This window comes from Schistocerca americana, chromosome 2 (assembly GCF_021461395.2).
Source record: "Schistocerca americana isolate TAMUIC-IGC-003095 chromosome 2, iqSchAmer2.1, whole genome shotgun sequence".
Taxonomy (NCBI): domain Eukaryota; kingdom Metazoa; phylum Arthropoda; class Insecta; order Orthoptera; family Acrididae; genus Schistocerca; species Schistocerca americana.
Window position 1 is genome coordinate 643,866,938 of NC_060120.1, and position 26,253 is coordinate 643,893,190.

The following is a 26,253-nucleotide window of genomic DNA, read 5'->3' on the forward strand; positions in this document are numbered from 1 at the left end:
GACCATATCTTCCTCCCCCTCCCTCATTCCATCTCCTCCTATATCCATCTCAACCTGTCCTCAGCCATTTTTGTTAGCATGTGTAGCGTCTGCAATACAGTTTAATAAATCAGGCTGATACTACTCCCACAATAAGCTTCTAATGTAGGGTAGGCTACACATCAGGGGTTCGAAATTCATTTATTTGCCCCTGATATACAGGCTACTATGCAAAGCGAAGGAAGCTGGTCTTGCTGCAACACAACACTCCTGCCATGCAGGGCAGACTACCTGTTGGGGATCAGAGAGCATTTTCTTACCCCTGACATGCAGGCAGCACTGGAAAGCTAATTGATTAGTCAGGGGCTGTGTATATATGTATATATACACAATAGGAAGGACATAGATTTAATTCTCATGGTCGGTTTGTGGCCTCATATTGAAACATTTGTACTTTATTTCAATAGATATGAATAAAGTCACGTGTACTTCACTGCACCTAGAGATATAATGTGTTCAGATTTAAACACCAAACTATAAATCTATGCTAAAACATTGAACTATGGTAGGTTATAAGTAAGGATTTGTTCGAAAGAGTCTGGGATGCTCATGCTGAATTCATACTATGTTTATAAGAGAGCAAATCATATTTATAGCACAATTTCCAATATACATTCATTAAATTGTTTATATTTGTATGAGACTGTAAAAGTAACATGTTGTCATGATTACTGACATTTTCAGCTTTCATAAGATGTATAATAAATGCATATTGTGTGTTTGGTTCATCTGTTATAATTTTTACAAGCTATAATTAAAAACATCAGTAAATTTTAAAGTATTATGTTCAGAAACAAGATTAAATTTGCTATGTGCCCATCTCATCATTGCAGTTCATTTGGTGTATGTACTGTTGCTTTTTGTAGCATGTCTGTTAGGAATATCAAGTAGTTTTCATAGAATATTCATCTCCACATTCCTCCATACCGCTGCCCTTATCTTGCCTACTTTGTTTGCCACGTCAAGGGATCTCCACTTGTCTTCTAGCTCACAATCAGATGGTGCTCAGGCTGCAGCTGCACTTTCCAGACTGCTGCTCGGTGTCGTACCACGGCCGTCAGCCATCTTATCACATATACTATATACTCAATGATGTCAACGCAAGTTGCTTGTAATGCTAGAAAGTGAAGGTTGTCCTTTGAGAATGCCAAAATACTTTCAGAAATATCCACAGAATTGTAGAACCATGCAGAGGCCAGTTCAGAGCACACCAAACCAGAACAGAAGCCATGAACACAATGACAGCAATGTAAATGGAGGAAGATGAGAGGAACTTGGACATAGAATGTTGAGAACACCAGCACCACATGAGTTGTGCACATGCTTGGGTGCCAATGTGTTAGCTGTGCCAAACACAAAAATGAATGTCAAACTACCCTTGGAGTAGATTCTTTTGTATGTGTATTATTGTATTATTTTAGACTAATTATAATGGATTTTGCAACCTCCTTACAAAATTATTATTTTTTCTTCTGTTAGCCGTTCATGTGTAGCTGTACTAGAGGCAAACAGTACAATGTCATCAGGAAAACGAAGATGGTCCAAAAATACTCCACATAAGGTATTATTTCTTGTAAATGCACGTCAGGAATACGAAGTCCGAAAGGCTGAATTCAGTTTTCAGGTGTTGCATCACAAAGGAGAGTCAAGGGAAGCCTCAACCATTCACCAACTGTAATCCACACTGTATCAGGATGTGCTGTGGCATTACAATCCAAGCCAGCCTAATCACCTATTGAGACACGTACATGAGCACTCGAGAAGTGCCCATTAAGAAAGACAAGGGCTACAAATAATTAAAATCATATTCATAATACTACGAAATATCGATCCCTCTTGTGTAATTAACAGGCTGAGGTGCATCAAATTTTGGTATTAATTTTATTTCGATATATGCATAACTTTCCGTGCACATTAACACCTCTAAAAAATCATAGAGAAAGGAAACAATGAAGCCAGATTCCTTACATAATATAGATCAGTATTCCAGAATCAGATCTCGTATACGATCATTGTGAGAGAAGTTACTATTTTCATCAAAGTGGTGACAATGTTTAGAATATAAAAATCTGAACGCCTCCTTCTTCAGAGTGGCGTCTTGGTTTTTAAAAATCGTTCACTGAGCATCAGGCGACACAAGACATCTCTTGGGGCGCCAGATTCATAGGGGTGCTAGGGGCGCCACAACTGTAAGAGTATATACGGGAAGTAACAACTAGCAGTCTGTAGGCGCGAAGCTAAGATGGCTGTCCAAGTGCAACATTTGTATACAGTGCGTATCACAGTTCTTAGTGAAATCTGACACGGGGAAATTGTACTTGGAGAAAGGCGAGGAGAGGATAGAAAAACCGATTTTTCTCGAAAATGTTTGCGAACCGGCCCTACCTGCCGTCAGTGGTACCAAGGCAGTATCCGAAACATCTGAATAACAAAACCATTATCTCTTTCTGCGTCCCAACAGTAGAACTTGGCCACTGACGCTCTCAGCAACTGGCAGGAAACCTTATTTTAAGGCCAGAAACTTACTGAGAAGCTGTCACTTTACCAAAAAACTCTGGAGCATGGCCACTTCATCCCACTTTCTCTTCAGACAGTATTTGCAGTTTGATTGTGTTCACAAAAGGCGCCAATGAACATCGCTTTGGCACTTGCTATCTAGAGTCTCAGTCCCCCACCCCCCCCCCCCCCCACCCCCCACCTCACTCATACCATCCCGCACCTCTCTTCCCTATTCTTCGCCTCGAATAACCCCGCACCTCTCTTCCCTATTCTTCACCTCGATCACCTTTCTGTCATGTGTTCAGTTGTCTCTTTATTCTCTTCGTTTATCCAGCTATCTCTTTGTTCTCTTTTGTTTTACCTTGAAATCATTCCCCAGCAGTAGTACCAGTGCAGAGGTTCTATATTATCCGCCACCTTGTAACTACCTGCTGCTAGTATCAACAATGCCTCTCCTTTATGTGTTTTATAAGTGTTCACTTGTCACTTTCTGATGTGATTTCCTTGTTGTCTCAATACATTGTAAAGACTGATTTCAACAATGTGTAAGATCCTAATTTTCAGTTGATGAACTTTTAAACGATAATCTTTTTCTTTCTATATTGTAATCTGCCTATCCCCTCTGCCTATTAACTAATCAATTTGGAGCCCCCTGTAAGTAGGGCCGAATTCGACATATGATCAAGACAGATTTAAATTGATGAGTTGGCCAATGGACAGCGTAAAACGTGGAAGTTCTGTCCTCCCTCCCTCCCCCCTCCCCACACACACCAGGAAGATCATAAGTTCCCTTTTTCATGCCAGAGAGAAAATAATTACTTCATCCATCCACGTTACAATGTGCTCTTGCAAAGGAGTTCAGATCGCTTTAACTCGTGAAGGCTCGACAGCTAGATGGTGTACCTGCCAAGTTTTGCACGAAATTTGCAGTTTATTAGCTTCAGTCTTAATCTTAGTTCACTGGAGATACGTCAGGCAGAAAATTTGACCTACCAGCTGAAAGAGAACACGGGCGGAATGATAATCAAAAAAAAGGTTGAAGTCACAAAATTCTAGAACGTATTCTGGAATGAGACACAATGACTTATCTGGAACAATAAATTTCCATGAATTTTTAAGTGGCATATAATTCAAAACCCTAGTTATGTTCTTTGCACATAATATGTAAGAGATATTACTATAGGTCTTGTGGATTAATTCGATGTTTCTGTATCTTGGAAAAGTTTTTAATTCTGTATGGCCCTTGGCAAAGGAATTACTTTCATACAGACAAGAAGCTAGAATTGCTACTGGATCAGCACTTCTTAATAGTGTGACTTCGCTGTCACATATTTATATGTGATGTAGGTTCATTTTTGCCACCATTTTGTGGTTCATTTTATTTAGAGTATACAGGGCACGTTTGTAGGAGGAAAGATTTGTGTTTTTCTCACTGGGAAAATGTTCTCTCAGCATGGTTTCTGGATCCTCTTTGTCGGCAGGGGGCAGTCAGTGAATCTCATTACGAAGGCTAAAGGTCCCCTGGGAGCAGGTCAGTTTTCATGGAAGGAACGTTGTGGCCTGCTTCGTGCTTTTCTCTGCAGAGCCAGTGCCTCTCCTAACGCTAAGTGAAAGGGCTGTGCTGCCACCACCATCTGCAGAGAATAATTGAGCACGCCATTTTTGCCTGTCCTGTTCAGAGATCAAAAGACGAAACACCGAGATGGCACAAAATCAGCGTGGAAGGGACCATAGCTTCCACTACAAGGTTAAGCGTACCCAGTTGAACTCAGTCCCCCTGCCAGCATGCTTGGTGCGAAGAAGCTGACCAATTAATGGGACACTGCTGCATCCCAGTACCAACCTCTTATATGATAAGGTACATTTTGTATACCAAAAGTGGGAAGTTTCTACTGTTTTCCTCGATTTTTCATGAAATCAGCGATATTATAATTTGTTACATTGGCGACAGCATTGAGTTGTCCCCTCCAAATCGTTTTTTATTTAAACTTCAGAGTTATGGAGGGAGATCTATGTTCTGTAGTCAATCGATCACTGTCCACAGTAAGGGTCACTCATTTCTGGGCCACTGTTTGGTGCTGATGGGCCTGCAGAATGTTGATTTTTCAGGAAATCTCAGTGTCATAATTGTAGCAGTGCGTTCCATATTCTGAGCATCTCATTACTTGCTTGCTTTCCCACCCAACTTACCTTACTTAATTTGTTTATAATTTGTGGCATATTGTTGTAATGTGAACATTGATTTTGCGAGCCGATCTTCTTACGCTTTCTCCATACAGTCTTTTGCATTTTTTGGTACCTGTCACAGTGTTAGTGTCATTTTGCAATTTTAGAAATTTAGTACTTTGTTAATTTTTAATTGTGGTTTTTGTCAATCATTAGAGCAAATAAATATCTGTTAATCAGTCTTCACTTAGATTCCAATATCCTTTACATTGTCCTACAAATCGTCCATGGTTAGGCGACCCCCAAATAATAAATATAGTCTGGTGCACCTCACTGTGATGGCGTTACCATCGTGCAGTGACCAAACTCAACGATCAGTTACATTAAGAATTCAGAGCACTCGATTTTCCTGTGTGATCAAAAATTTGTTTTATAACGAGCTCTGCGCTTACTATGCTCCTCCATTCTTATCCAGAAGCGGGATGCTGCTTTCAATAGAAAGAACCTTGTCCTGGGCCTAGAGACTCTCCATGAATTGTAAATAAATATATATCTCAAGATGGACCCACAGGAGACTAAATAAACAAACAATGCAATAACAACTAATTGTGAGGTAATGCAATTTTATTTACTATTAAAAACAGTCTTGATCACGATTTATTTATCAAGGTGACCGGTTTCGACCACTACTGTGGTCATCTTCAAACCACTGAGTGGGAACCTCTTTCTGTTGGAGAATCACTCCAACAGAAAGAGGTTCCTACTCAGTGGTCTGAAGATGACCACAGTAGTGGTCGAAACCGGTCACCTTGATAAATAAATCATGTTCAAGACTGTTTTTAATAGTAAATATTTATAAGACATTGATCACTGCTGTTCCCGTAATGCATTCAAAAATAATGCAATTTTTATCTATACTTTCTGTATTAAATACCACATCCATATTTACATTTATTAATTATCAATAAATTACAGTGTAGCTTTTTTATCAGTATTGTTTTTACTTAATAAGAAACTCCATGCTTCCACTATTCAAGAAGTAAGACAGTGTGGATATCAACTTCTTATGTTGTCATCTCTTCTCTCTAGATTAAAAGAAATCATCTGAGTTCTCAGTAGCACATTTTACAGACACTATTCAGTAAAGTTTTAGAGAAACTATCTATAAACAGTTGCTTTACGATGTGAAAAGTTTCAAAATATTTGCATTTTAAACATTTTTAAAGTATGTATGATCCAACTACGACTTAAAAAATAACAGCTGGTTTTGTTCGTGTACGTAAAAGATGGGTGAGATGAATTTTAAGACTTTGTGGATGAAAGTTATTTTTATGTGAGGTATCTACAGCATTGGTGTCAGAATACTGTAGACATGGAGGGCGAAATGTGGCTGATTATCGGTATGTTGAATGGCTAAAGGTGGTGTGGAAGTTACGCAAAGGATTTTGTGACAGAAGAAAGCAAGGATGGTCACAACGGGGATCTCAAACTGAGATTTTGGTAAAAGAAGAAGAGGGAACGAGAGGAGCCCTGCTGTAGAGAGAAAAAACATGACTTTGTAAAAGCTGGAAGAATATCATAATTAAATAGGAGAAGGTGGTTAACGTTTTATAGGTAATGTGTTTATGTATACAGTTCAGGAAATGTATTGGTACAGATGAAATGACAAGTAGAAATCGCTGAGAGTAGAGATCATTTTAGGATTTAGAGAAACATAGTAACATAGAAGCATTAATTTTACTATGAATCAGTTGAAAAAGTTAAATCAATATTTTTAGCATTTGCAAATTAACAAAACGCTTTTTACAAAGTTTAATGGATTACACTCTTGGCAAATCTCTCATTATAATAGATAAAATACTCTGTATGACAGGTTAACTACAACTTCTGCAGAACAAAAGCTTGACTACAGTTCAAAGTGTAGGAAGACATGAAAGGCAGAAGTTGAGAACGAAGTGAGACATGAATGTAGTATGTTCTGCACTTAAGTCAATCTGTACACCGAGCAAACAGTAAATGAATCAAATAAGAAATGCGATAAGTGAACTGAATTTCAGAGAAAAAGCTTTAATGTTTGCTGAGAGAATTGTAATTCTGTTGGTTACAGAAAGAGATTTGGATAGCATCTCAAAAGGAGGCTAAAAACTAAACATTGATAAAAGTAAGACAAGGGTAATGAATTGTAGTCGAATTAAACTGTGTAATGCTGAGAAGACTAGACTGGGAAGCAAGATGCTGAAAGCAATAGGCACATTCAGCTATTTAGACAGAAAATATCTGAGAATGGCAGAAGTAAAGAGTGTAAAATGCAGACTGGAAATAGCAAGGAAACAATTTTTGAAAAAGAGAAATATGTTAAAATCGGATATTAATTTATGTGTTAAGTCTTCTCTCGAAGTATTTGTTCTTTTGGTCAAGCCTAATACAAAAGCGAAACATGCACAATAAACCATACAACAACAAGAGAATGGGTTCTGAAATGTTTTAGTACAAACGAATGCTTAAGATTAGATGGGTAAATAAAATAACTAAAAAAGAGATACTGAACTGAATCAGAGTGGAAAGATTTTTGTTGGAGTCAGGGGAAGCGAGAAAAGGAAGGTTAAAAACCGCAGTGGGAGACCAAGGTACGAAAAGAGTAAACAGGTTCAGATGGATGTAGGGCGCAGAGATAAAGAAACTTATGTGGAATGAACTAGTGTGGAGGCTTTGAAACCAGTTCAAACTGATGACCACAACAACATTGGTGCATTGTAGTACTGGATTGAAGATCAATAGGAAATGATAAGATGGTTGGTATCAAGTCTGTAGGAAATGTAAGACAACTTTGTAAGTTGTGTAGGAGATTTGTATTGGTTTATTTATCAGTTATGTGCATTTCCCCAATTAGGGAGACAGGCAGTTGCCAAATTGTCACTCTTCAGTACCTGATTTATAAATTTACAGCTCAGTCTAAAAGATTGAAGGAGGTAAAATAGCTGATTTTTATCAGAAGATGATGGTGATGTGCATTTTTTGCATTATGACTGTGGTATGATGGGGTTTCTGGTAGGTATGGGTGAGGACTGAGGTGTAAGTATTGGAGTGCGTATTATATGAAAAAGGATGTTGGATTTCTGTATGGTGAGGAACTGATTCGTCAGACGTAGGTGGGATGATACGAATGGGACACTAGCAGGGCAAGGATATGGAGAGATGTAGCCTTTTTTGGAATGGGACGGATAGGTTATGGTTGGAAGAAAGGGTATACTGAAGAGATGAGGTAAAGACTTTGGAGGGAAAATTGACAGAAATTATGTTCCACAAGGTGGAATGTTTGTAAATGAAGGGATGGTGGAATGTGATGACTGACATGTAGCAGGAGGCTAGTGTCCTCAGCGATAGGGGAGACTATGGGGTACTGGGACTCATGTTTATGGAAAATTTAGGAGAGCTGAAGGTGTTCTTAGTGTTTGAGGAGGTGTGCGTATTTGGTGAACTGGTACAGCATACAAGTGGGAGAAGTTAGTCAGGTACGGTAAGTAACATGGAGCGCATGTCATTCCAGGATCTCGTGCGACTGATAAAATTGGCAGAAACAGAAGTCCAAGCTACATTATGTTCATGGGGTTTACCATCCATGTCAACCTGATTACTTGTTTCAGGAGTTTAACATATTGTGGGCTTTGGGATTTTTAGTAGCCCAGGGTCCAGGTTAGTTTTTGAATAAATGTTTGTCCTAGAAATTTTACTGTTCTGGTTTGTTGGGTCAGGCAGTGGTGATATGAATTGTCAGACTAATGGGTGATTTTTCCTATAATTATTGCCTGGGGTTTTGCAAGATTGATGGAAAGGTATCACCGGTTACTCCACAAGGTGAAGTTGTTGGGATGGAGTTGAAGGGTCCATTGAGATGAATGGAAGGTAGGATGATCTACAAAGAGGGCAGCGTCTACTGGATATCGAAGCATGTACACAAGAGGGAGTTCATTTGGATCGTTGACTGAGTATAAGAGATAAAGGAGCGGTGATAGGACGGATCCTTGGGTCACACCTGCAGTTTGATGGATAGTTAGGGAACAGTGTCACTGATTGTCATTTAGGATGAATAGTTAGTTAGGAAGAATGCAATAGGCTGGATGTAATTGATTGGAAATGTGTACTGTTGGATTTAAAAGGTAGACCAAAATGTTAGATACAATGTCAAGACTGCCAAGATTGCATGTACTGACTATGGAAGGTCCCCTATTATGAAACGGTCGTAGAGGGTACAGTAGTACGTAGGGGTGTTTCCTGACAGTAAGCGGCAGCCTAGGTGCATCCCTTGTGGGCGTTGTCCTCCTGGAGGGGCTGTCTCTCGGTTGCGACGCCTCCCCCTGCACCTGCGTAGGGCTGCCCACAGGGTGGGTCCCAGGGCTGCTGCTGCGCCGTTGAGAAGAGCACGTACATCAGACCGGAGAACGACACCAGCGCCGCCACCACCAAGAACACCACTCGCCACTGTTCCGGCGTTTGCTGCACAAAGGGATGCACTCAGTCACATGTGTAATAACAGCCACGGCGCCAGCTCCATCACACGAGACCGGTACGTACAAAATACACACACCAGTCAAGTACACATTACTATTATTATAAACAACATCGAAGTTCAAGTACTATATAGTTTCTGCTCAGGAACAGGCCATGTCAACACCACGGGGTTATTCCAAGGAAGTGTACAACACAATGTGGACAAGATTATGTGTAACTGTCTGTGGTACGCCGCTTCAGTCTGCTTCCTGTGGTCGAGGACTGTGCTCTCTCAACAATTTTTACCCACAAATTTCCTTTCATTACCAAATTAACTGTTCATCCCCATCACTGAGTGGTCTGCACTGCAGAATGCCATATGAGATGTCATGGTTCGATTCCGGCTGCGTCGGAGATTTTCTTCATTTTTGGACTGGGTATTGTGATTGTCTACATTATCATTTCATCCTATGAACATGCAAGTCGCTGAAAGTGGCGTCAACTAAAAAGAATTGCACCAGGCGATCAGTCTACCCTTACAGGAGGCCACAGCAATACGTACATTTCATTTCACTAAATTAACTAGTCCTTGACACCCAGGCTGTGCCCTATCAAAGTGTCGCTCGTTAGTTACTCGATCTCCTATCTGATACTAAACATTCTTGTGTAATACCACACATTAAAAACTTCTAGCCTCCTTTCGTCTATACTGCTTACTGGCCACCTTTCACTTCCTCCCTAGATGAATCTGAATATATCAAATAATGTGTATGTGGTGGCTGTCCTTTTCGGACGTGTCAAAAAGAACAGACACCCCACATATAATTGAGGTATGATGGAAAATGATTCCTTCAGTGCAGATGCACGCAAAACTCGAATTCTTACAGGAATCGGCAAGATGCCTCGAGTTGTGAGGTTGATGAGCAGGGGCACTATATCAGTAGTGTGTGATATAAATTGACAGTTTGGATTTGATAGGAGGCGTGTAAGGATCGTCCATGCAGGTGTGGTGACCACTGTGTCCATGTCCAGATGGCGCAGTGATCAGGGCATTTTCCCACCAAGCAGGGGTCCTAAGGTCGAGTATCGATCTGGCACAAAATTTCAACTTGCGCCACTGATCTAATTCAATGCTCACTGGCAGCTAATGTCCTTAATTTCTTTGTACCTTTTGTACAAGCTACTACACATAGTTCAAGTACAACATACGAAAATCGGAATCAGTTGTGCTATATTTCAAAACTAGTGAGAAGAAGGATTTGAGAGTTCACGATGAAACAACGAAAAAGGGCTTAAGAGAGAAAAGGGTTCCCCAATGTTTATACTCTTATGAGAAATTGAATTACCTAGTATCACATAAATCCCCCTCCTCTCCTCAAATTATCCTCTGATGACTGGAGCATCGTGTCCTAACATGGACTCAACGATTACTGAATACGTTGAACAGTCTTCCTGATGAATGTGACCTCAACCGTCACCTGCATCTCATGGAACGAAATCAGGTGGCATATGGTACCACAGCAGCACCCTCACATCCGTGGAGAGCTCTTTGGTATTCTTCGGCCCCCCCCCCCCCTCCAGACAGCAATATGGAGTTGGCAATTATTCGCGCACACCACCAAGGGCTTTGAGAGCTTGCGACTCCAGATGTCACCATGAACATTGCCCTCATCGAGTGTCATGAGCAACACCTCTGTCAGTTTTGCTCACGAAGACTTATGCTCTGCAGATCATCTCATAGTCAGTACTCAGTTTTCTGTGAAGAAATACCATCTTGCCATACTAGTTGTCGCATACTCGCTAAAGACATGCTATCCTTTGGGCTCCACTTTGACTGTTTGTTTATAATCACAGACGTCCACTAACGAGCAGTTGCCTCCTCCTGGAATCTGAGGTGCACTTATTCACTATTAGCGCACTTTGTCCCGTGCCAGTTTCTTGGTTACACCTCTCCCTCATCATATGCACAGCGTTAACATAGAACCTGTGGTAGTACCCTAAGATACGCTGACAGCTGCGAACCACCTGCATCTCTTCATGCTTAATGTCTTCCCTGACGACGATGTCATCTTTCAGCAGTATAACTGTCTGTGCCTCGGAACCAGAACAGTGATACAGTGGTTTGAGGAGCATTATAGTGAACTCACTCTGATGTTACAGCGACCTAACTTATATGGGTGTTGCCATGTATGGAAGTGAAACATGGACGATAAATAGTTTAGATAAGAAGAGAATAGAAGCTTTCGAAATGTGGTGCTATAGAAGAATGCTGAAGATTAGATGGGTAGACCACATAACTAATGAGGAGGTATTGAATAGGATTGGGGAGAAGAGAAGTTTGTGGCACAACTTGACTAGAAGAAGGGATCGGTTGGTAGGACATGTTCTGAGGCATCAAGGGATCACCAATTTAGTATTGGAGGGCAGCGTGGAGGGTAAAAATCGTAGAGGGAGACCAAGAGATGAATACACCAAGCAGATTCAGAAGGATGTAGGTTGCAGTAGGTACTGGGAGATGAAGAAGCTTGCGCAGGATAGAGTAGCATGGAGAGCTGCATCAAACCAGTCTCAGGACTGAAGACCACCACAACAACAACAATAACAACAACAACTCATATGGAACCCATCTGGGCTGATATTGAGCGCCATCAACGCCTACGTATATCAGCGGCAGAACCCATTCCCAGTTCCCACAAGGACACACCCTCCAACCTCCTTGCCTATTGCACATCTAATAACAACAGTATTTTAGCTCTTATTGATACACAGGCCATGTTTGTGACAACTTGCGGAGAATTTGACATAGCAAAAAGTCTGAAGTAGACTGAAGAATATGGACATGTCCTCCTGTAGATGTGTTCACCCATGGATCATCTATGGACTCGAATATGTCAGTAAGAAAGAGGAAAGACCGGTTTTGCCTTCGAAGAGAGGGAAAAGAAGTGAGACATTTTGAAATCGAAATTTTACTGTCTCCAGGACTTGGCACTTCCCCTGATCTCTGCTTGGAGCAACACACTGAAACTTGCAGTCACAGAGTAACGAATTCTGCAGCCAAGCTGGAAAGACTGTACACAAATAGTTGAATCCTAGACTGTTAAGATTCAATCCTACCTGTGAAACTCAGAGTGGGTGTGAGAGGTTTTCCACACATCCAGTCGATTACTGGGCATAGGTGACCTTCGCACAAACGAGCCAAAACACGTCGTTCTACTTTAATTATGCCAGTCAACTTCAAAGAAACAGATTATTACACGTTCATTACGACCACTGCCCACCGCAATGTTGGACGCCGACTGGTGGCGTTGCAAGCACGTGAGGCAGTAACAGAAATAAGTATGCTGAGCAGACATGGACGGGGGCTCAACCTAGAGAAGATAAGGGCTGCAAACAGGGATGTAAATTGAGACAAGCGACTTAGATAATGGACAGATTATTATTACGCAGAGGCTATGATCTAGTGTCTCGAAAACGGCGAAGCTGTTCGAATGTTTGTGCACTACCTTCGTGAGCATCTACGAAAAGAGGTAGGATAGTGAATCTACCTATAGGCGCTAAATGGTTGGACGTCCACGACTTCTCACAGAACGTGTGGTTCGGAGGCCTATCTGCTCTGTAAAGCAGGATAGATGGTGATCTGTGGCATCTTTTCCAAAAGAGCACAATGATGGTGCATGCACAAGTGTTTCGGAGCACACCAATCATTGTATTATGTTGAACAGGGAGCTCCGCAGTACATCACCCCTACGTGTTCTCATGTTGGCGCAATGACTGTAGTGGCCTCGGGAACACCGGGATTCGACCGTCGATCAATGGGAAAGTGTCAGCTCTTCGTGTGAATCACATTTTTGTTACACTACGTCGATGGTTGTCTCCACAAACGCCGTCATCGACGTGCGCGGCGGCTCGAAACGTGCAGCGCGGCAGGTGGGAGCTGTATTATCCTATGGGAGACATTCTCCTACGCTTGTATGGGACCTGTGGTAGTAATCGAAGACATGCTGACACCTACAAACCACATGCACCCCTTGAGGCTTGAGGTCTTCCCTGACGGCAATGTCATCTTTCGGCAGTATAACTGCCTCGGAGCGAGAACATTTCTACAGTGGTTTTAGTAGCATTATAGTGAAGAGTGAGATTTAGGAACCAGGTTTTAATTTTAAGACGTTTCCAGGGGCAGATGTGGACTCTGACCACAATCTATTGGTTATGACCTGTAGATTAAAACTGAAGAAACTGCAAAAAGGTGGGAATTTAAGGAGATGGGACCTGGATAAACTAAAAGGACCAGAGGTCGTACAGAGATTCAGGGAGAGCACAAGGGAGCAATTGACAGGAATGGGGGAAATAAATACAGTAGAAGAAGAATGGGTAGCTTTGAGGGATGAAGTAGTGAAGGCAGCAGAGGATCAAGTAGGTAAAAAGACGAGGGCTAGTAGAAATCCTTGGGTAACAGAAGATATATTGAATTTAATTGATGACAGGAGAAAATATAAAAATGCAGTAAGTGAAGCAGGCAAAAAAGAATACAAACGTCTCAAAAATGAGATCGACAGGAAGTGCAAAATGGCTAAGCAGGGATGGCTAGAGGACAAATGTAAGGATGTAGAGGCCTATCTCACTAGGGGTAAGATAGATACCGCCTACAGGAAAATTAAACAGACCTTTGGAGATAAGAGAACGACTTGTATGAATATCAAGAGCTCAGATGGAAACCCAGTTCTAAGCAAAGAAGGGAAAGCAGAAAGGTGGAAGGAGTATATAGAGGGTCTATACAAGGGCGATGTACTTGAGCACAATATTATGGAAATGGATGAGGATGTAGATGAAGATGAAATGGGAGATATGATACTGCGTGAAGAGTTTGACAGAGCACTGAAAGGCCTGAGTCGAAACAAGACCCCCGGAGTAGACAATATTCCATTGGAACTACTGGCGGCCGTGGGAGAGCCAGTCCTGACAAAACTCTACCATCTGGTGAGCAAGATGTATGAAACAGGCGAAATACCCTCAGACTTCAAGAAGAATATAATAATTCGAATTCCAAAGAAAGCAGGTGTTGACAGATGTGAAAATTACCGAGCCATCAGTTTAATAAGTCACAGCTGCAAAATACTAACACGAATTCTTTACAGACGAATGGAAAAACTAGTAGAAGCCAACCTCGGGGAAGATCAGTTTGGATTCCGTAGAAACACTGGAACACGTGAGGCAATACTGACCTTACGACTTATCTTAGAGGAAAGATTAAGGAAAGGCAAACCTACGTTTCTAGCATTTGTAGACTTAGAAAAAGCTTTTGACAATGTTGACTGAAATACTCTCTTTCAAATTCTAAAGGTGGCAGGGGTAAAATACAGGGAGCGAAAAGCTATTTACAATTTGTACAGAAACCAGATGGCAGTTATAAGAGTCGAGGGACATGAAAGGGAAGCAGTGGTTGGGAAGGGAGTAAGACAGGGTTGTAGCCTCTCCCCGATATTGTTCAGTCTGTATATTGAGCAAGCAGTAAAGGAAACAAAAGAAAAATTCGGAGTAGGTATTAAAATTCATGGAGAAGAAATAAAAACTTTGTGGTTCGCCGATGACATTGTAATTCTGTCAGAGACAGCAAAGGACTTGGAAGAGCAGTTGAATGGAATGGACAGTGTCTTGAAAGGAGGATATAAGATGAACATCAACAAAAGGAAAACAAGGATAATGGAATGTAGTCTAATTAAGTCGGGTGATGCTGAGGGAATTAGATTAGGAAATGAGGCACTTAAAGTAGTAAAGGAGTTTTGCTATTTGGGGAGCAAAATAACTGATGATGGTCGAAGTAGAGAGGATATAAAATGTAGGCTGACAATGGCAAGGAAAGCGTTTCTGAAGAAGAGAAATTTGTTAACATCCAGTATTGATTTGAGTGTCAGGAAGTCATTTCTGAAAGTATTCGTATGGAGTGTAGCCATGTATGGAAGTGAAACATGGACGATAAATAGTTTGGACAGGAGGAGAATAGAAGCTTTCGAAATGTGGTGCTACAGAAGAATGCTGAAGATTAGATGGGTAGATCACATAACTAATGAGGAAGTATTGAATAGGATTGGGGAGAAGAGAAGTTTGTGGCACAACTTGACCAGAAGAAGGGACCGGTTGGTAGGACATGTTCTGAGGCATCAAGGGATCACCAATTTAGTATTGGAGGGCAGCGTGGAGGGTAAAAATCGTAGAGGGAGACCTAGAGATGAATACACTAAGCAGATTCAGAAGGATGTAGGTTGCAGTAGGTACTGGGAGATGAAAAAGCTTGCACAGGATAGAGTAGCATGGAGAGCTGCATCAAACCAGTCTCAGGACTGAAGACCACAACAACAACAACAACATAGTGAACTCATGTTGATGTCTGGGCAATCAAATTCGCCTGATGTAAATCCTGTGAAACCCATCTGGGTCGCTATCGGGCACCATCACCGCGCACTCAAATCAGTGGTCCGTTATTTACGCGAATTACATGACCCGTGCATAGACATGCTACATACCTCCACAAACCTATCAACGAACTGTCGGATCCGTGATACTCACAATCAATGATGCATTTCGTTCCAAAGCCGGACAAACAAGCTGTTACGTAGATGGTCATATCGTTTTGGCTCATCAAGTGTAAAATTACAGGGTCAGTCACCAACATGATCAGATGTGGAGGTTTGTGGGTGAAGTGTTACAAATAGCATCAAAAGTGAAACATTTTTAAATCTGATCAATTTTTCCCACTTTAACAAGTATTAATCAATGAAGTTTTTACTGGTTACTTTTGTCGACATCCTTCAGGAAGTTTTCAACAGTTCTGACTTTTCATGTTCCTGATTTTTAACTTTTAATATCAGCCTAACATTGTTATATGACTGAAATTTTTTGTGAATATTTTGCAGCTTTATTTTCTAGTTCATTCGATACTATGAATTTAATTACACCACTGGCCATTAAAATTGGCACACCACGAAGATGACGAGCTACAGATGCGAAATTTAACCGACGGGAAGAAGATGCTGTGATATGCAAATTACTAGCTTTTCAGAGCATTCACACAAGGTTGGCGCTGGTGGGGACACCTACAACGTGCTGACGTGAGGAAAGTTTCCAACCGATTTCTCATACACAAACAGCAATTGACCGGCGTTGCGTGGTGAAACGTTGTTGTGATGCCTCGTGTAAGGAGGAGAAATGCGTACCATCACGTTTCCGACTTTGATAAAGGTCGGATTGTAGCCTATCGCGATTGCGGTTTATCGTATCGCGACATTCCTGCTCGCGTTGGTCGAGATCCAATGACTGTTAGCAGAATATGGAATCGGTGGGTTCAAGAGGGTAATATGGAACGCCGTGTTGGATCCCAACGGCCTCGTATCACTAGCAGTCGAGATGGCAGGCATCTTATGCGCAGGGCTGTAACGGATCGTGCAGCCACGTCTCGATCCCTGAGTCAACAGATGAGGACTCGCCGGCCGGGGTGGCCGAGCGGTTCTAGGCGCTACAGTCTGAAACCGCGCGACCGCTAGGCCGCAGGTTCGAATCCTGCCTCGGGCATGGATGTGTGTGACGTCCTTATGTTAGTTAGGTTTAAGTAGTTCTAAGTTCTAGAGGACTGATGACCTCAGAAGTTAAGTCCTATAGTGCTCAGAGCAATTTAAACCAATTTTTGATGAGGACGTTTGCAAGACAACAACCATCTGCACGAACAGCTCGACGACGTTTGCAGCAGCATGGACTATCAGCTCGGAGACCTTGGCTGCATCGCAGACAGGAGCACCTGCGATGGTGTACTCAACGACGACCCTGGGTGCACGAATGGCAAAACGCCATTTTTTCGGATGAATCCAGGTTCTGTTTACAGCATCACGATGGTCGCATCCGTGTTTGGCGACATCGCGGTGAACGCACATTGGAAGCGTGTATTCGTCATCGCCATACTGGCTATCACTTAGCGTGATGGTATGGGGTGCCATTGGTTACACGTCTCAGTTATCTCTTGTTCGCACTGACGGCACTTTGAACAGTGGACGTTACAATTCAGATGTGTATTGACCCGTGGCTCTATCCTTCATTCGATCCCTGCGAAACCCTACACTTCAGCAGGATAATGCACGACCGCATGTTGCAGGTCCTGTACGGGCCTTTCTGGATAATGTTCGACTGCTGCCCTGGCCAGCACATTCTCCAGATCTCTCACCAACTGAAAATGTCTGGTCAATAGTGGCCGAGCAACTGGCTCGTCACAATACGCCAGTCACTACACTTGATGAACTGTGATATCGTGTTGAACCTGCATGGGCAGCTGTACCTGTACACGCCATCCACGCTCCGTTTGACTCTATGCCCAGGCGTATAAAGGCCGTTATTACGGGCAGAGGTGGTTGTTCTGGGTACTGATTCCTCAAGATCTATGCACCCAAATTGCGTGAAAATGTAATCACATGTCAGTTCTAGTATAATACACTCCTGGAAATTGAAATAAGAACACCGTGAATTCATTGTCCCAGGAAGGGGAAACTTTATTGACACATTCCTGGGATCAGATACATCACATGATCACACTGACAGAACCACAGGCACATAGACACAGGCAACAGAGCATGCACAATGTCGGCACTAGTACAGTGTATATCCACCTTTCGCAGCAATGCAGGCTGCTATTCTCCCATGGAGACGATCGTAGAGATGCTGGATGTAGTCCTGTGGAACGGCTTGCCATGCCATTTCCACCTGGCGCCTCAGTTGGACCAGCGTTCGTGCTGGACGTGCAGACCGCGTGAGACGATGCTTCATCCAGTCCCAAACATGCTCAATGGGGGACAGATCCGGAGATCTTGCTGGCCAGGGTAGTTGACTTACACATTCTAGAGCACGTTGGGTGGCACGGGATACATGTGGACGTGCATTGTCCTGTTGGAACAGCAAGTTCCCTTGCCGGTCTAGGAATGGTAGAACGATGGGTTCGATGACGGTTTGGATTTACCGTGCACTATTCAGTGTCCCCTCGACGATCACCAGTGGTGTACGGCCAGTGTAGGAGATCGCTCCCCACACCATGATGCCGGGTGTTGGCCCTGTGTGCCTCGGTCGTATGCAGTCCTGATTGTGGCGCTCACCTGCACGGCGCCAAACACGCATACGACCATCATTGGCACCAAGGCAGAAGCGACTCTCATCGCTGAAGACGACACGTCTCCATTCGTCCCTCCATTCACGCCTGTCGCGACACCACTGGAGGCGGGCTGCACGATGTTGGGGCGTGAGCGGAAGACGGCCTAACGGTGTGCGGGACCGTAGCCCAGCTTCATGGAGACGGTTGCGAATGGTCCTCGCCGATACCCCAGGAGCAACAGTGTCCCTAATTTGCTGGGAAGTGGCGGTGCGGTCCCCTACGGCACTGCGTAGGATCCTACGGTCTTGGCGTGCATCCGTGCGTCTCTGCGGTCCGGTCCCAGGTCGACGGGCACGTGCACCTTCCGCCGACTACTGGCGACAACATCGATGTACTGTGGAGACCTCACACCCCACGTGTTGAGCAATTCGGCGGTACGTCCACCCGGCCTCCCGCATGCCCACTATACGCCCTCGCTCAAAGTCCGTCAACTGCACATACGGTTCACGTCCACGCTGTCGCGGCATGCTACCAGTGTTAAAGACTGCGATGGAGCTCCGTATGCCACGGCAAACTGGCTGACACTGACGGCGGCGGTGCACAAATGCTGCGCAGCTAGCGCCATTCGATGGCCAACACCGCGGTTCCTGGTGTGTCCGCTGTGCCGTGCGTGTGATCATTGCTTGTACAGCCCTCTCGCAGTGTCCGGAGCAAGTATGGTGGGTCTGGCACACCGGTGTCAATGTGTTCTTTTTCCATTTCCAGGAGTGTATATTTATCCAATGAATACCCGTTTATCATCTGCATTTCTTCTTGGTGTAGCAATTTTAATGGCCAGAAGTGTACATGACGATTCAGTCTAAATCATAACCCCAAAGAGTTGGCATCAATACTTGTGTTAATAATCTAAAAACATATGCTTTACATATGCTAGTTAAGTGCTGTCGTGATTGGCTAGCACTTTGACGGAACACCGTCTGGGTCTGCCGAGTGCTGTTGCCCTTTTGAGGCCAACTAAGAAGATACTTTATTGAAAAGTAGCAGCACCGGTCACGAATACTGACAATGGCCAGGAGAGCGGTGTGCTGGCCACATCTGGTGACGCCTAAGTGCTGAGGAAGACACGGCGGCCGGTCGGAACAGTTGGGCCTTCAAGTTCTGTTAGGACGGCATTTGCTTGTTTACAGATGCCAATGATCTTTGGGCTGCGAAGCAATCTACGTGTAACAATAACTGAGTGGTTACTGACGCAACACGTTTTGTGTAGTTTGTGTCAAATCTAATGGCGTTCCACTTTCTCAGACTCACTGAATCATAAACCTTAAAAGTGGTAATTTTAGAATATTACCCCTCTTTGATAAATTTCTCCAGATAACCTCGTTTCTGACCCTGTTACTCTAACTTTGTCAAGGATTGGTCTCTCTTGGAACGCTCCTACACCAGTTGTTCCTTTAGCCTACGACAGCGTCGCTGTAGGCTTTACGATTTTTGTGTCTGTATTCGGTTTGCTGCAGCTTCTACAGTGCTACTGTAATAAACCTGTGTTCGGACAAACTACGTCTGCTATTTCCCGTGTGGGATTACAGGCCCTCATTATGATTGTAACTGCAAAGATAAAACTACAGCGTAAAAACATTTCACAAGCTTATCACAACGTAACCTAGTTCCACTAGACCTAATGCACGCATTACACTTCCCAGAACCGTGAAACGATTTACAGTAACAAAGCTAAAAGATGTTTACTACGGAGGAAAGTGTCTTCATTTGTTTACTGCCTTCTGTAGGTCGTTCGTAATAGCAAAGAGCTCGCAGTAGAAGAGGTTTTTCACAGCAGCGAAGAAAATCTAGTGTTCGTAGCTGTTAAGGTTGCATTTTAGAACCCATATTTACTGGACTTTTTCCTGGTTTTGGTCCATAGTTTTACTTCTCAGTATATGGAATACCTTTTTACATCTTGTCTATGTACAAGCATCAGCTATTTTACTAAACTTCCACCCAATCTTACGAAATTAACGACGCATTCTGTATGTGAAGATATCAGCTCTGTCAAGTGACTGCTTCTGCCTTGGGGAGATGTTATTAGAAAGTAAGACACGTTTGGATTGGAGAAAACTTGAGAAAGAAATTTCTCTTGTCTTTTCCAAAGGACTTTTCTCGACATTTGTCTTTAAGTGCTAAGGGAAACAGCAGAAAACTATGTAAATCTGTGCTGCGGTCAGTGTTTGCAGGACATTCTACATAACAAGGTAGTGTAACTAGATTTTTAAGCTCGGCTTTAAAACGTTTGTAATTTAATTCGTAATAATTTGTGAATTTGGTTCATAACACCTAATTCGGATTACAGGGTTGTCTGAAGATGATGAATGAGAATCATAATCTTGAAAAGTATCACGACCTGTCGCATTCGCTCCAGCATACCAGAAATTGGCGCACTCATTTGGTGCTGCAACAGTTCTACAAGGGTTTTTCATCGAAACTACGACAGATACCGAAAGCGATATAACGTAGATGTCAACTACATACTGTCATTTTTCTCTTTATAAGTACTGGGGAGCCTAGGAAACGTTAGTATTTTCAAGACTCGAATAAGGGAAAATCATCATGTCTCCTTGCCTTGATGGAGAAGGGGCAGCGTCTGTACAGATATTGTACATACGGCCAGCGTGGCAGGGCCCGAATATCCACACAAAAAGAAGACTCGTTCCGTTGCAAACAACCTCTTCAAGGGTGGGTGATAAGGAGGAAACTTGGGCATTCTCATGACCCTTTCCTACAGGCGGGTGAAACTACTATGGTCAACGGCATAGGACGCGGAAGGCGGATCGTTGTAGGCCCTAGTGGTGCCCCTTTTCGGACTGGACGAATCTAGAGTGGAGAGCCGCCAGTCGAAAGCTTTCGTAAGACAAGAGATAGAATAGAAGACTGTAATTTTTCCACGGTGTCACCACCATTCGCTACACAATTTTGACAATGATGAACAAGAGCCGGCATGCCGTGCCCGTAAAAACCGGAACCAGCTCAGGCTACCCTCTGCCTTAAAGGCTTGATGATGTCACGTCATCGAATATGTTGGCCTCGGAGTCCATCTTTCGTGGGCCCAAAGAGACGGAAATCTGAAGGTGCTAAATCAGGATTGTACGATAAATATTGCAGGGCACTCGAGCCGAATTTGGCAGTCAGTTCCATGGGCTTAAAACTGTTGTGGCGCCTACCGTTGTCGTGTTACTAGTGGAAGTTTCTCTTCTGCTTTGTCATGACTCTCGAATTCAACATAGTGAGTGTTGTCTTGTAGCGTTCTGAAATGACACATGCTCAGGAGCCAAGAGATCCTAAAGAACCATATCCTTCTGGTCCCGGAAGGCTGAACACATCACTTTGCCTGCAGATGGCAAACTTCTTTCTTTGAGAATTCGCATCTCAAATCAAAGGACTGTCTTTTGGATTCTGTCTCCTACTGGTGACACCGAGTCTCGTCTCTGGAGTTAGAAAATCGTCACTTTCAGCCTCATATTCATCGAATCAATTATTTTTGTTATGGGTAAGAATGTGCAGGACTCATCTTGCACACACATTGCGATAACGAAAGCTGCATAACACCTTGTCTAAGCCACTGCAGGCAACATTCAGTGGTGTACACAATTTCTTGGACGTAATTGTCGATCGTCACGGATGAGTTGGTTGATACACTTCATTTTGAAGGATGGCCGGTGAGAGGTGTCGGCCTTGGCGTGGCCTGTCGTGCACATCCCTTTCATCACTACTGAAACGCAGTACCCTCCACGTTACATTGCGCATGTCTGCTCGAGTCTCTCCACACACTTTTAACAAGCTTCGATGGATTTGCGTTGGCGCAGTTTGTTCAGCAGTGAGGAATCCAATAATCTAGCGACTCATCTCTGTTTTGTATGCTCTTCGACGTTAGACGCCACTTTTGAACGCTCCCCCATTGCTCTTTTCTGTCGCTTGGCAACGAAAAAGACATTACCCTTAACGGAAGATTCAGAAATTAGCTAAACCAATATAATCTGGTTCGTATACTCAAAATGCACACACACACACAACCACACACACACACACACACACACACACACACACACACACACAAAGGAAGCATTAGTTACGGAAAGGTCCTCGTAGAAGTGTCGACTGACATTCAGAAAGATGTGTGAACTAACTCTAAGTGAAGGTAATGGATTGTGTTCAACAGTTTTGTTTAAAATTAGTTATAGTTTTTATTTAAAAGGTGAAACAAGGTAAAAATACTTTAAGACATTTCTGTTTGAATATATACGATGACAGAGGTCAGGTATACCTTTACTCAGTTTACAACATTTAACGTTTACGGAGATCGCTTTCATTGCACACAATACCCTTTAGTTCAAACTTTCATGAAACAGGATGGGCATGAGGAATGTGCAGTTTTATTTCATGATAGTCTCGGGATTCATGACCAACAGGTACGCCCCAGTGGAAATGTTAACCTTATTAGAGAGTTCTGTATTCAGATCTCCGAGTCCTCGAAAAGACTGTACCGAAACTATGGCCGTTGACTCGTCTTCCAACAACCTGACGGCTAAGTGGTGGTAACCATCTTAGGCCGCGACAGACCGTCGCAAGGTAGCCTAGCTACTGGACACTGAATGAGCGATGAACTTAAGACTGCGGCAGACATTAAGGAAATAACGTGTTTCCAAAAGTACCACTTGACGTACTGCTTCAATACTGGATAGTATAGATGTACAAGCGTCAGCTATTTTACAACACTGTAAAACAAAACGTTAACCTTACCTGAGAGCTAATTAGCATTCGGCAGAACGTTTTCTGGTCATACTTTTATCTGCTTTTGGAAAAACTGGTTTGGCTCGTCGGCAACTTAAGTACTACAATTACAAGACCAGTAATAAAAAGGACAGTTAAATGAGATATAACGAAGCAGTATGCAACCTGAAAGACTGCCACCCACCTCTATTATGAGTTCAGTGTCCCAAGTTTTTGCAGTTCGAGTTACTGGAGTTCTCATGAATTCTTTAGTAAGTTTTACCGTGTTGTTATTATGTAATTTGTGTCACTGCCTGAGTTCATCGGCGAAATAGATGATAACGGTGTTCTAATAGGACACAAAAGATTATATTGTTAACAAATAATCCACTCTAAATCAAGTTTACGTACAGTTGTTCATGATGGAAACTGAACTAAATGTAAATTTCTGAGCGAGCATTCTTTCGAACAATGCTCAGATGAAACGGCCCTCAGTCAGTTGGCACAAGATACTGACAGGTAAAATAAATGCATAAATAAATATTGATCTCATTTTCAAAATCATCTGTATAATTTTAAACAGAACCAGTTCTTCGATTAAGCGAAATAGGGGAAAAATAATTTTTAGCCTTTCAGAGCGAGTGAATATTGAAGGCCCAACAGTACCGACCGGCCGCCGTGTCATCCTCAATACTTAGGCGTCACCAGATGCGGACACGGAGGGGCATGTGATCAGCATACCACTCTCGCGGCCGTTGTCCGCTTTCGTGATCGGTGCCACTACTTTTCAGTCAAGCAGCTCCTCAATTGGCCTCGGGCTGAGTGCACGCCGCTTGGCAACAGCAGTCGGCAGGCCCGGACGGTGAGTCATCCTAGTCAAGTCCAACGGCGCCTAACTTCAGTGATCTGACGGGAACGGTTGTTACCACTGCGGCAAGGCCATTGGCTTGACAAAAAAAGTTATGTGATTAATGTACATATCGTTTGTAGATACTTGTCTGCAAGCGTGATACACACTGAAATCCCCGCGTCACAGTACCAAAGCACGCCGCCACAGGAGATAAAGCAAAATGGCTGTGCTCATCGATGGAGTGGTGTAACACCTGGAAATACGTTTTAGGCGGCAGCGAAAATATTGTAGCTGTGACATGCCGATCAGGATGATTTGTTTAGTCATCTGTATAACTACCCCTTATACATGTCATCTTCAATAAGTACGTCGTCCTTCACCGGCCACAGAGGAATTTTGCCAATGGTTTGCTACACTAACTGCCAACCTATTATTTCTTCCGTCTTGTCTACAGCTGGGGCTGCATTTTAATGACACGATACAGCAAATTTTCACAACCATCATTTATGGGAAGATGAAGATCCTTAGGTGTCAGTTAAGGTGTTGGAGGTTAATATATGGGTTTGGGTTGTAGGTGAGAGTCTGGTTGGTTCGCACGCTCACCCTGCTTGTCTAACAAGTGCCATCACGAAGGATTTTTGCAGACCTGCTACAGGATGTAAGTCTACAAATAAGAGGAAACAAGTGGTTTATGCGTGATGGGCCACGACCACGTTTTACATAACACAGGTGGAGTTGCACTGGATGGTACTTCCGAGCAGATGGATAGTTTGGAGGTGTGTGGGAGGAGGGTCGCAGCACATTTTCGCAGTTGGCCCCAAGACACTGGGGCGAGACAAGCAAGGTTCAAATGTTCACTCAGGCAGCCAAATTAAATCCTATACAGCAAGTCTTCATGTATGATGGGAACTGCTAGTTTTGTCCGTAGGCGCAGTTCGTCGATGTGTCCAGGAAGTGGAGGAACGAACGCTGTCTTTGTCTTTAACCAAATACTCAGAAGTTCATTGGAGTTACATCGCGTAGTCATGGAGGCCAAGATATAGTTCCACCATGTCCAGTCCAAGTCGGCACATTCCTACGGAGATACGTGACAGTTTCTTGATGATAATGTGGTGGCGCGCTATCTTGCTCTAAAATAAATTCTGTGCCCATATCCTGTTGTACTTGAAGCATTAGATAATGGTCAAATACGTCCATGTACGGTACAGCTGTTACAGTTGACTCAGTAAGAAAGAAAGTACTGTAAATCTTGCTACAACTTACGGCGTAAAAAACACTTACCTTAGGGGAGTCCCGTACATGTTCGAAACAATTGTACCAATTAATAACAGTTTTTCTCTGAGGTAGTAGCTTGCGATATTTAGTGTCTGAAATGTAGTGGCGGGTTTGGATTCACTGCGTACGCACTGCACCGTTATACACCTGCATGATTACTGTAGCAATAAATCCTTACGCATACCACTTAGCGGAAACGTCGAGAACTAACAGCGTTCGGCGCGAATAAAATTTGAAGACGTTCTGCATTCTGTGCTCTATCAAACATTTCTGTAACTTAATTTATCCTTTTCACAATGGAAGGTTACTTTTGCACAACTAATTTATAAACACCTTGTATTCACTATAGTATTCAACCGTTCCGGCCACCCACCTTTACAAATAGCCTGCATTCAATGAGATTTCGTCTCCTTCTGCCCTGCAGTGATTAATGTTAAATGGCTGGTCTTCTCAGGAATCTGGTGCCAATGCAGTTTTATTCATTGTTGTCGGTAAGAACACTTCTTAGTGTTTGGCAACATGGAAAATATCTCCGCACCTCCCTACCTATCCCTACCTCTTCCCTGCCCTCATGTATAAGCTGATCTCATCCTTCCCCAAATCTCCCAATCTCTCTCTCTCTTTTCCTCCCTCTCTCCATAGATGACCACACTACACAGAGGTAAAAGGTGTCATTGGACAACGATATGCACATGTACAGATAGCGGTAGTATTACGTACACAAGGTATACAAAGGCAATGGATTGGTGGAGCTGTCATTTGCACCCAGGTGATTCCTGTGAAAAGGTTCCGACATAATTATGGTCACAGGACGGGAATTAAGAGACTTTGAACGTGGAGTGATAGCTGGAGTTACATGCATGCGACATTCCATTTAGGAAATTTAGGGAATTAAACATTCCGAGATCCAGTGTCAAGAATGTACCGAGAGTATCAAATTGCAGGCACACATCTCACCACGAACAACGCAACGGCAGCCGACGTTCACAAACGACCGAGGGCAGTGACGTTTGCGTAGAGTAGTCAGTGCTCACAGACAACCAACACTGCTTGA

At 43.1% G+C, this 26,253-nt stretch overlaps 1 protein-coding gene across 1 annotated transcript in view; it reads right to left on the bottom strand.

The window, feature by feature from the left end:
• Nucleotides 1-5,690: 5,690 nt before the first annotated feature.
• LOC124594266 (sialin-like) overlaps nucleotides 5,691-26,253 on the bottom strand; it is a 197,517-nt gene continuing 176,954 nt past the window's right edge. The window contains exon 11 of the mRNA XM_047132629.1: nucleotides 5,691-9,198. Within this exon, the coding sequence (XP_046988585.1) occupies nucleotides 8,995-9,198 (204 nt within the window). The 3' untranslated portion in view covers nucleotides 5,691-8,994. The remainder of the gene's footprint in view (nucleotides 9,199-26,253) is intronic.